This window comes from Podarcis cretensis (assembly GCF_951804945.1).
Source record: "Podarcis cretensis genome assembly, chromosome: 15".
In the NCBI taxonomy this organism is placed as follows: domain Eukaryota; kingdom Metazoa; phylum Chordata; class Lepidosauria; order Squamata; family Lacertidae; genus Podarcis; species Podarcis cretensis.
In genome coordinates, this window is record NC_137185.1 from 43,916,855 (window position 1) to 43,929,099 (window position 12,245).

At 47.3% G+C, this 12,245-nt stretch overlaps 1 protein-coding gene across 13 annotated transcripts in view; it reads right to left on the reverse strand.

Moving 5' to 3' along the window:
- Positions 1–12,245, reverse strand: part of SORBS3 (sorbin and SH3 domain containing 3) — a 69,789-nt gene that overhangs the window by 7,969 nt on the left and 49,575 nt on the right. For 12 of the 13 annotated variants that reach the window (XR_013833381.1, XM_079954992.1, XM_079954984.1 and 9 more), the window contains 5 exons: positions 8,233–8,378; positions 6,986–7,071; positions 5,230–5,276; positions 4,448–4,562; positions 398–523 (listed from right to left, as the gene is read on the reverse strand). Coding sequence is in view for 12 of the 13 variants with exons in the window: in XM_079954992.1 (XP_079811118.1) it covers positions 398–523; positions 4,448–4,562; positions 5,230–5,276; positions 6,986–7,071; positions 8,233–8,378 (520 nt within the window). In the remaining variant the exon portion in view is untranslated. The remainder of the gene's footprint in view (positions 1–397; positions 524–4,447; positions 4,563–5,229; positions 5,277–6,985; positions 7,072–8,232; positions 8,379–12,245) is intronic. The other variant, XM_079954990.1, reaches the window with a different exon arrangement.

Here is a 12,245-nt window from a genome sequence, read left to right on the forward strand (position 1 = left end):
CAGGGCCGGCTCTGCTGTTAGACAAGATGGAGGTGGTCTGCCTGCGAAAACAGATTTGGGGGTTTACCATGAAAAGGGGCACTGAAATGGTCAATTTATTGCATTTTTATTACATTTTTCATCACCATGGGAGACGCCGTTTGGATCTTCTGCCCGAGGCACTAAAATGTCACTGGCTGTCTTGGAGCTCAGTTTTATGAGAAGCAGAAACAGACAACTGAACATCTGTTAGAGAGGAATGAGCTGGCCTGGAGCCCACGAGGCGGGGGGGGGGGCAGCAGGCTCTGGCGCCCTTTGCCCCTGGCCCCATCCTGAGCTGGAATTCCTCTCTTTGCCCATCTTTGGGCTTCCCACTCCCACCCTCACCCAACCCCCGTTCTTTTGCTTCGTTTTGTACCTTCCGAAATGACAGCTCCACTGCCAGGTCACCCTTGAAGTTGTACTGAGCTACCGCTTCTCCATATTCCAGGACTTGGATGGTGGGGGATTTGATCGGCTTGGGGATTTCTGTTGGAGGCAGGACCTATTGGGAAGACAAGCAGTGGCATGGCACAAGTGGTTCTGGATTCAGTCCTGCTCTGCAAATAAGCCCACACAAGTTACTAGTCTGTAAGATTTTACCAGTCTCCTGGGGGCTGCAGAGAAGGGACCGAGTTCCTCCGTCTCCAGCAATTTGCTGCATGTTGTGCTGTTTGCCTTAAGTCCAGGGGTCAAGTGTGGCTGTCCAGGTCTCTCTTTCTCTCTGGCCTTTGGGACTCGCCTCAGGCCACACTCCTCACTGACTTGCTTTGTACCCTTTCTTGAATGTCTTTAACTGCCTAGAATGTGTCCCTGAACTCTGATAATGCATCTTGCTTGCCTCGAAAGAGGACTTGTGTGTGTGTGTGTGTGTGTGTGTGTGTGTGTGTGTGACTACGTGTAGGAACTAGCCTAATGCACAGGGGGAGAGTTAACGTCTATCATTCTGCCCTTGTTCTGCTTTTGGTCCTGCCCACCACTCCCTTGTTGTAGCTCAGAAAGAAATGTTCCTCTTGGCCTAAAAAAGCTTCCCCACCCCTGCTGTTTGAAGAAGGGGGGGCCTCTCTCCCCTCCATCAGCCTGTGCTGGGTGCAGAAGAGGGATGGAGTGCCTTGCCTCTCCCTCCACTGGCCCACTCCTTGGCGTGCCTGGAATTCCATGGCCTCTGCATGAATCCCGTGCCAACATTTCATTCATTCATCTATTCAGTCAGTCAAGCCAAAGTCATTACAAAATATAAAATACCGTATTTTTCGCCCTATAGGACGCACCGTCCCATAAGGCGTACCTAGTTTTTTTGGGGGGAAATAAAGGGGAAAAAATTATTTTCCCCCCAGGCGCGGGGCTGGGGCGGGGGAAGCCCGAGCTTCCCCCGACCCCAGCCCCCAGAACAGGCAACTCTCCGCAAGCCGCGGGAGCCCAGAGCAGGGCTCCCGCGGTTTGCGGAGAGGTGTGCGAAGTCTGGGCGCGCTGAGCTCAGCGTGCCCAGCCTTCATCATGCAGGCAACTCTCCGCAAGCAGCGGGAGCCCAGCACGGGCTCCCACGTCTTGCGGAGATCTGCGGGAAGCCTGGAGAGCGAGAGGGGTCGGTGCGCACCGACGCCTCTCGCTCTCCAGGCTTCAGCGAAAGCCTGCATTCGCCCCATAGGACGCACACACATTTCCCCTTCATTTTTGGAGGGGAAAAAGTGCGTCCTATGGGGCGAAAAATACGGTACATAAAACAAAATAAAGTACATTACACAATTAAAATAATTATTAAAGCCAGACATTCTGTCAGGTAAGAGTTTGTTCCCCTGAAGAATCTAACTTATCCTCCTCACAGACATTTCTCCTTAAACCTGCTGCTCTAAAGGCACAACAGGCTCCTTTCTCAAAGGTGTAGGGAAGTACTTAATTCGTTCCGGAGGTCCGTTCTTAACCTGAAACTGTTCTTAACCTGAAACACCACTTTAGCTAATGGGGCCTCCTGCTGCTGCTGCGCTGCCGGAGCACGATTTCTCTACTCATCCTGAAGCAAAGTTCTTAACCTGAAGCACTATTTCTGGGTTAGCGGAGTCTGTAACCTGAAGCGTATGTAACCTGAAGCATATGTAACCCGAGGTACCACTGTAAAAGTTAACTGAATACCCCACTGGGAGATTTACATCTTTGAACAAGGCTGCTCCTAAGTCCTCGTGGATTGGGCAAACCAGCAAGTAGTGAGTGCAACTCCTCAGGCACACGACCTCCGCATAGGGGACGGGGCTATAGTGTTCTTCAGCTACGGCACAGACTGGAGCCCCAGGGCTACAAATAGGATATCTGCAATGCAGGTTGCAGAGTGAGGGCAAGGCATCTGAATGGGTGGTCTGGCATACAAAGGGGCACATTTGGACAGACAGGCAGAAGTGCAATCAGCACAAAAATCATGCTTTAAAATATGAGATTTCATGTGGTGAGATGCTATCTCAAAGTCTAATGAACTCAGACTGTCCAAAGAAAGGCCATACTTATCAATAACTGGTAGCATTTCCTGATTCCAATGGAATGGCTAAGACTCAACATCTCATTGAAAGTGGAAAGTACTAAAATGGGCCCTATCCCCTTTTTAAATTTTTAGTCAAGGAGATGCACGCTGGCCTTCATTGAACAAACTGAGAATGAAAGACTCAGTTGCCTTGGGGAGCTCAGAAATGGCACAAAGATATTTATTCTAGGGTTTTTCCAAATTCATTTTTTGAAGAGATCCCCATATTTGTGTGCCATAACAGATGCGTGGGATGACTGTGGCTTCCCAAACACATGCAAATAAGTGAATTCCAAGTCTTCCATCACTGGACTTAACATCAGAACAAGGAATAGATCACAGACCCCCTCAATGGCTTACATTTAGTGAGTCAAAACAGAAAAGGCTAATACTGGCAAGTGTGCTGTGTAAGGAGCAAAACCAGATCCTCCTTCCCAAATTCTAGGAGCCCCAGAAGCAGGTTGAATCACATGAATGTTCAGATGCTTTCTCCATAGGAGTGAATGGCTACCACCTAAAGGAAAATTAAGTGGTGCATCTGAAGATACAATTACTGTGGAAACAAAGACTCTCTCTTCCCCTAACACTGTGTGGGGCCCAACCTTCACCCCACCCCACCAGGGGGTGGGAATACCCTGTGCCCCACTCTAGTACTCGTTGTCCTCCCCACCCCGAATGTTTGTTAGTTTATATTAATTGTTGTTGTTGTTTAGTGGCCTTCAAAAAGGTACACATGGCAGTTGAATTCTACAGATTATCTGTGTCCTGTATGAAAACATTGTTCCTTTGCTTTGAAACACTCTGCCTGTTATTTTTCTTTTTATATATCCACTTCTTGCAGGATGCTACAGAGGGCCACCTCTCTTCCTTCCTTCTAAGCTTAGCGCAAAACCTCCACTATTACGAAGCTCTTGGCTTAACCCCTTAGTCCTCATTGCCCAACTCAAGGGACGGCTGCTCCATGCCAGAGCCCATGCTTTGCACTCAAAAGGTTCAATCCTCCAAGTATCTCCAGATCCAGCCAGGAAAGACTCCCACGGACACACTGGAGAGTCACTGTCAGACAACACAGACGAGGGGGATCAAAGTATTAAGAGCAGCACTGGTTCACTTTGTCCCTTGTGAATCTCCCTCCCTTTGTTGCCCTCTTCCCCCTGCCAGAGCTGCTTGAATTTAGGCTGTAAGCTGCTTGGGGCAGGGACCTGGCATTTGTTTGTGTTACTCTATAAACCACCTTATGCACTGATAAAGGTAAAGGTAAAGGTACCCCTGCCCGTACGGGCCAGTCTTGACAGACTCTGGGGTTGTGCGCCCATCTCACTTAAGAGGCCAGGGGCCAGCGCTGTCCGGAGACACTTCCGGGTCACGTGGCCAGCGTGACAAAGCTGCATCTGGCAAGCCAGAGCCGCACACGGAAACGCCGTTTACCTTCCCGCTGGTAAGCGGTCCCTATTTATCTACTTGCACCCGGAGGTACTTTCGAACTGCTAGGTTGGCAGGCGCTGGGACCGAGCAGCGGGAGCGCACCCCGCCGCAGGGATTCGAACCGCCGACCTTTCAATCGGCAAGTCCTAGGTGCTGAGGCTTTAACCCACAGCGCCACCTGCGTCCCCTTATGCACTGATAGTGCTATGTTAATACCCAGAAAACTGGAACTCTTGTTAGTGATCCTATTATTATTATCATCATCATCATCATCATCATCATTAGCAAAATAATGGGACCAAAACAAAAATAGGGGACATTTTTGCTGCACATGAGACCCTCTCCCACTACCACTAACCTTGCTGTATCTAAAAGCAGATGGAGGTCCAGATTGCTAAAAAAATTCTGCTATCTCCCTTCTCTTCTACATACTGAACAAAAATGTATTCAGTTTATCAAATGAAGCCTTCTCCTGGAATAGCAAGGTATACTTACCTCCACATAGTTGGTGGGGAAAATGCCCACCCTCCCATGGTGTTCTCCTTCCAGCCAGTTTCTATCCACTTCCTTGTGAATGTAGACAATGTCACCCTTCTGCAAAGTCAGTTCCCTGAAAAATCAAATGGCAACGTCCCACTGTCAGAGATGCATCATGGACCTCCATTAGGAATATTCTCTCCTTAAAGTTGCTCATTTCAATTGGACAAATTGCCTCCTCTTCGAGTTGCTGACACCAACTCTTTACAGAGAGAGGATACGGATCAGGAGGCGAACTCGTGAAACAGCACACCCGCCCTTTGCAGCTCACAACACCACTTCTCTCTCCCACTTCAAATCTGTCCTCAGATCCCACTCTTCTCATAAGCCCTTTGACTTAAATTTATTCCCACCTGAAATTAAGCCTTAGGGAGTGTAAGAAACAAAAACCTAAGAACATGAAATTGCACCTGATCATGTTCATTGTTTGCCTCAGCCTTTCCGCCCTTCCTTTTGTCTCTCTTCTGTTGTCTTTTGGTGTCAGGTTTCCCAGGGCAGAGCCCTGACTTTCTTTGCTAGCAGAGCAAGGCTGGGGAACCGGTGGCTTCCCATAAGTTTTTGGACCATCAACCTCAGCCAGCACAGCAAATGGTCAAGAACATCGGAAGGGCCACAGGTTCCCCAACTCTGATGCAAATGGTGCTGCATTAATTAACAATGATGACTAAAAATCATAATGAGGATGCCAAGTGACCCAAGCATTGTGTGAATGCCAAAAGGTTACCAGTATTGCGACTCACTTTGGCGACTCTGCCTGGAAGTCAAATTTGAGCCGAGCAGCTTTCATCTGGAAAGAGGAGAAAACTATTTAAAAGGAGACATGGAGTTAAAAGATGCAATTCAAAGCCATCAGGTTTTAAAAGGGAACCTGGGCATCTTGCCAGCACAACACAAAACCAAGTGAATAATGGCATTGAAAATCTCTGGCCTGAATCACGAATGCCAGAAGTGAACAAGACTCACTAAGCCACAGGCAACCCTTGGAGTAAAAACGAAACGAGGCTCACATGGATGAGAAAAAAGCACATTTAGGCACTTTTTGTAGGGGTTTAATTCATGCACTCCTACACCCTTCCTTTCTCTTTAAGAGCATGCAAACATTCCCAGCTAGAGAGGATTTGTCCTGACCAAATTCCTGCAAAAGATTCCCGGATTCTCTTCCATTGTGCCTCACTTACAGAAAGGAAGGAGTCCTCTCAAGGGTGGACAGCTGGACTGGCCCTAAACTGGTAATTGCCAGAAAGTCCCACAAGACTGGGGTGCATAATCCTCTTTAAAGTAAAGCCTGCTGCATTCGCCCCTCATCAATTCAATTTTGCTCTTAGTGGGAGAAGAACAGAAGTTGCAGCAGATTAATGATTTGCTGGCCCAAACCAACCATTTGTATGAATATGGCCCATTGCTCAGAGCAGCAGAATATGCTACAAGGAAAACAAAGTTCTGTTTTGTTTTTATATTAACTATTTATTTTGTGCTTCTATGCTGTATTTTTATATTGTGAACTGCCCAGAGATCTGTGGATGAAGGGCAGGTTATAAAATGTAATAATAATGATGATGACGATGATGATGATGTTTAACAATTTACACTCAGATGACATAGGAGCTAACATTTTAAGATATTTAAGACTATTTTAAGTGGTTGTATCCAATTTGGCACTACGTTACAAGTCACTTAGAGGTATGCTTGTTTCCCTGGCAAAATATTTTGCACCAACAGAATAAGGAGGTTGCTGATAACTTTGTTGTGCAACGTGTTCATGCTAGTGCAGCTGTTGTACAGAGAACATTGGGCACAGCTCATTATGTTTAAGAAATTTAGCATGGTTTGAGGGAAAATTGGACCATAAAAGTAGCTATATATACATTACAATTTCCTAATAGTACAGTGGTACCTTGGGTAAAGTACTTAATTCGTTCCGGAGGTCCGTTCTTAACCTGAAACTGTTCTTAACCTGAAGCACCACTTTAGCTAATGGGGCCACGCCATTTCTGTTCTCATCCTGAAGAGGAGTTCTTAACCCGAGGTACTATTTCTGGGTTAGCGGAGTCTGTAACCTGAAGCGTATGTAACCTGAAGTGTATGTAACCCGAGGTACCACTGTATTATAATAGTTCCAATGGTCAAAGTTTCCAGCAAAAAATATTGGGAATTGATTGTAGCATGGAGAAGATTATCTGCTACAGTGTCTGAAAGGCTCTCACAGAACTGCAACCCACAGGGCTTCCCAGGAGATGGAATATGTGCTAAATGAATTTATGTCTAGTGCAGTGTTTCCCAACCTTGGGCCTCCAGATGTTTTTGGCCTACAACTCCCATCATCCCTAGCTAGCAAGACCAGTGGTCAGGGATGATGGGAATTGTAGTTCAAAAACAGCTGGAGGCCCAAGGTTGGGAAACACTGGTCTAGTGCAAAGATGTCCAATGATAAACCCAGTCCTGGTGTGTAAACAAAACCCGTCATCCATCTCCTCTTGGGTGGAAACCACATCTCACCTTCTTCTCATCTCTCTTTGGGGGACTATCCAAGACAATTTCTGAAGAATCAAGAAAGGGGCTTATCCCAACAAGTCTCAGAGGATCTGTGTGAAAAGAACGAGACAACAGCTGGATAACAGTGTTCCCCACAAAGGAATGCTCACATATATTCAGAGGACTGTGGTGGTCAAAGTCAGAAGAAAAGGCAGAACTTAACTTGAACCATAGCACACTTCTGGAAGTCAAAATTCAAGGTTAGGCCTCAGAACATGGCAAGCAGCTGTGAGATAGCTAGAGATGAGTACGTCTAGGCATGTGCAGAGTGTTTCGCCTTCACGACTGAATCACTAAATCTAGTCTGCATGCACTCGGGGTTAAAGAGAAAGGCTACTGGGCAAGCTAAAGCCTCACATTCCTCTCAGTATGAATCTGGCCCTAGGCAGTAGAACAGCTGGCCATCAGCCATAACTAAGATACATTTCCAACACAAACTAAGGATTTCAAACCAAATGTCTGTAGACTTGGGTGCATCTTATTAGCAAGGGGTATTAGTGGGTGGGTTAGGCATCATGGTGGAAAAAAGGAGGAATTGGCATTACTCTTAGTTCTGTTACATATTTAGGTGGTTCACTTCCCACATATACATCTCTGAGCAGATTCAAACATTTGTGAGAGGGCATGTGGCTCAGATAGTTCTCTTAGGACCAACCACTTCATAATGAAGATAGAAGATGTGGGTGTCTAAGGTTTTTAAAAAACCAAATTTCCCTACATGTAGAAATCTAGCATATCTGAAAGGAGGGTTCTAGATGAGCTTTCTCCTTGATATGCTACCTTTCCAGCTGCAGGGAGTTATTGAATATGGGAAGCTTTCAAGGATGCAGTTCCTACTTACATTCTGACATGGAGTATATGTTCCCCCTGCCACAACGCTGGAACCACCTCAGTTCCTCCATCAATGGCACAGCAATAAGGGCGCACTGCACAGCGCTTGTTGTGTGCAAACATACAGAGTGCACCCAATGCCCACAATTCCATACTCAGAGAGGGGCTTTAGCTCTCACAGATCCCCCCACTCACAGTGAAAACGGCTGCTCTGATCTGGACCATAAGCATCCTGCTTTAGGAGCCAGAGCATCCCTTAGGAAGGTACACCTGCATTTTCCAAGCGAACAAGAACATCTCCACCATCAGAAGAACTTCCATAAGTCTCTTTGAAGTTTTGCTAGTTCCCATAAGGAGCACATGCAAATTCGGAGCCATACCATTCCTGGGTGGAGAGCTGTTCCAGTTATTCCTGGCAACGCCTGGGCTTCCTTTCTCCATTCTAGGGCTGGCTGGTAAGTGGCCCTGAGCCACAGAGAGGCTTTGTCCTGCGGAAGGATAGGCGCTGCGGTCAGGCAGAGGGCTGCTGGGTTGGAAAAAATGGAGGTACAGTGAGAGAGAGCGCATGGCTGAGCAAATGGGGATGTTGGAAATGGACCCGGGAGATCATTCCTTCAGCTGAGGCTCTTGGACAAATCATTATGTTCTCATGCTTAGCACAGCATTTCTCTCACATTTTGAACTCAAGCAACCTTGCAAACTTGATCCACCTCCTGTGATCTCTCAACCCAATCAGCCATCTGTGGGGCAGATGAGAGTATGGGGATTTCTTCTCTATAATGGAGTGTACCTGCTGCAGCCAATAATCTTTGAATCAAAGTAAATTAATATTATTTTGGCATGCAAATTTGTGACTCAACAAACTTGAGTTCAAACCACCAGCTCAAACTCTACACTAATTTTCAAATTGGCCAGAAATGATTTAAAATATATTGTAACTTATCTCCTTTGAATATCAACAGCTCACAATAAAAAGTGTGGTGTGTAAGCATATGTCGCTATTCTCCATTTCAAGCTCAAATGTCAACTGGCCTCTCCACCCATTTCTCAGGGCCAGGAGAGAAAGCAGCGTGAGATACCTGTCTTAGAAGATTAACGATATCGGAGTGAAATGCTAGTTTGCACAGCTAATGAACATTTAAGACATTGCCTGCTCTCTAATATTTTCTCCAGTACTTTAAATGAGCTTGCAAGTTGCTTATTTTCCATAGAGGGAAACTTATAGCTATCATGTGGGGCACAGAACAGCTGGAAGGGAGAGGGGAGATTTTAATTGGGGAATACAGCAAATGGGGGGGGGGGAATCAATTACTATAGATCTAATATTCTGAATGAATTCACAAAACTATTTTTTTACAGAAGCCCTGCCTTGCCACATAAAGCACAAGGGTCCAGAACAGCCTCCTCCCACGTTTCCTACACCCACAACACAGAGATACAAACTGGTTCACTGATGCCCTGCTCTGTCTCTGCACATTCCACACACAGAATCTGGCCAGAATCACCCCACGCCTGTGATTTCATCACAGCTCTTTCAAACAGGAGAAACATGTCCTATATCAGCTTTGGCCAAGCCAGGCTTCCTCAACCTCGGCCCTCCAGATGTTTTGAGACTACAATTCCCATCATCCCTGACCACTGGTCCTGCTAGCTAGGGATCATGGGAGCTGTAGTCCCAAAACATCTGGAGGGCCAAGTTTGCCTATGCCTGGCCTAAAACATCTGGAGGGTACCAGGTTGGCAAAGATTGCCCTGTAAGAACTGAAGAAAAACAAGATGCCAACCAAAGAACCAGCAATTAAGGACCTAAAAGGAGCCCTGCTGGATCAAAACAAACGCCCAAGTCCAGCACTGTGTGATCTATGGGAAACTTGCAAGCCGGACCCCAGGGTAGCGGCCCTCACCCCACCTGTGATTCCTAGAAGGAGCATTCAGACCACTGTCCCTGTGGCTACAAGCCACTGACAGCCCCATCTTCCATGAATGTCCCTGATCCTCTGTTCAAGCCATCCCGGTGGGTGGCCATGACTGCTCTTGTGGCGGGAGGGGATCCCTGGTCTGCCTCTGCACTGTGTGAAGTCCATTTAGAAGCAGGTCCGAGGCAGCAAGAGGCCTGGAGCTCCAGGTCCTTTCCAGCCCTGTCCCTCCCCATTTCCCGGTAGGGCTGGTGGGCCTGCCTGTAATCCTTCTCCCAGCCCAGGGCCCCTGGAGCTGTCTTGGCAAGCAGAGGCCAAGCTCAGCAGGAAGCACTGAGGCGGCAACAAGAATCTGGCAGGCAGCAGCTATTTTGCTGAAGTTTAACTTTGGCGGTTTTTAGTATTTAAAGGGGCAGAACCCCTTTGCAGGCAGAGTGAGCAGGGGGGGGGGGTGGGAGGGAGAAATGCGAGGAAGTAGGCTGAGGGCCCCCCTGGAAGATGTGGGGTGGGAGACCTGAGAGCAGGTTCTGTCTTTATCTAAAGGCAGCCGCAGGTGGAGCCTGGAGGAGAGGCTGAGCCACTCTGCTCCCTGTGCCAATTCACCCAAACTGAACTACTGCCTTGGAAGCTGCCCACAGGGTAACTATGCAGATTCACAGTTGGGCAAACAGCACTTTTGGCTCAGTGGGGATTTCTGTTGGGGGGCAGGAACAAGAGAAAGGGTCCCTTCCCCATTGATTCCCTCAGCACCATGGCCTTGATTTGAAGCCATTCCCTCCTCCTCCCGGGGCTGCTGTTAAATAAATAAGCAGGAGATCCATCTCACCATCTGCTTTGGGTACAAGAGACACACGAGACCCCCCCCCAGCGCACATGATCAGGAATGCAGGTACACCCATTTCTAGAGGGACCTGGGGTGTTTGTGTTGTTGCTTTTCTGCATATATTGAAATGCCTAAAGCCATGAAATTTCCACTGCCAAACAACAAAAGCAGAGTGGTTAACAGAGTAAGCTATTAAACATTTGAACTCTCTCAGCCATGAATTTGTGAACTAGCCTTAAGCAAGCAATTTCCTTAACCCCCATCTCTGTAGTAGGGGGTAACACTGATCTATTTATGGGGTCGTCATAATAATGCCTGAGATAGTGTATGTGATGTGCTCTGACCACATTACATATTATATTTAGTTTTTGTTTTTTTAAAAAGGAAACAACACAACAAGGCAGGGGTAGACAACACGGTGCCCTCCTGCTCTCAGTCCCAGCCAGCAGGGCCAATAATCCAGGGATGAGGGGAACTGTAATTCAACAGCATCAGTTATCTCTGCAGCAAGGTTGCCAATCCTATACAAAACATCCTTTAAATGCAAGTCTAGCAGAAGCATTAGAAGAACAAGAAAATAACACCAACAAACAACAATAGTCCCTAGAACAGGCTTCCTCAACCTCAGCCCTCCAGATGTTTTTGGCCTACAACTCCCATGATCCCTAGCTAGCAGGACCAGTGGTCAGGGATGGTGGGAAGTGTAGTCTCAAAACATCTGAAGGGCCGAGGTTGAGGAAGCCTGTTCTAGAATATGGTAGGGCCTGCAAGGAAAAGTGAATTGGAGCTGGGAATAAATTCTTTTGTCTGTTTTCCCAATAAGGTTTTAGGGTGATAAATGCCCTTGAGAAAGGCAGAGAGAAGAGCAACATCCCATACAGAAAGTGCCCTCATTAATTTCAATGCAACTTTTGCAGGAGAACTGGCGAATCATGCCCCTTATTAAGTGGGGTAGTGGGGGTGTCATCTGGGTTTCTGACCAGAAATATATTGGGTCACTCTCAGCTAATCTAAAGCATCTTCTCATCCAAACTCATCAGATGACTGTGAAATGGGGCAGACAGGTCACAGGACCACTTGGCAGAAGCTAGAAGTTTCCCTCATGGTGATCATTAAATCTCTTGCACATGTGTTGGGGTATTGAACCTTGAATTTTAGCAGTAACGGCAGTGCTGGCTACTCCGTAATGTGGGTGGTGGGAGCTCCCAGGGCCAGCCCTACCATTGCGGAGGATGGAACAGCTGATTTGGGCTTACATGAAAGGGCAGCAAATTGTTACTTGCTTTATTATTATTCTATTTTTCACTCCCATAGGAGAGACACTTGAGGGATTTTCAGGTGCCAGAATAACTTGATCAAGCTTGGGTTTGGTACCATGATCTTGTGGGGGGGGGGGCATCTGCTGCTCCACCCCAGACGGAAAAGTGTTTGGGGCCTGCCTCACAAAAGGCGTCCTCCATGGGCTCCTTAGTCCTGGAAGAGGCAGGTGTGCAAACAGACTTCTCTTGGGTGCTCCATGCATCCAAGTGAGAACAGAGCGGCTCACAGGACAGTGGCCTGCCACTAATCTTCAAGACCCCCAAAGCATGCAGCCATGCCATTCTCTGGGCCACTGACAGGGTGTGTGTGTGGTGGAAACAATGTCTGTGTGCAA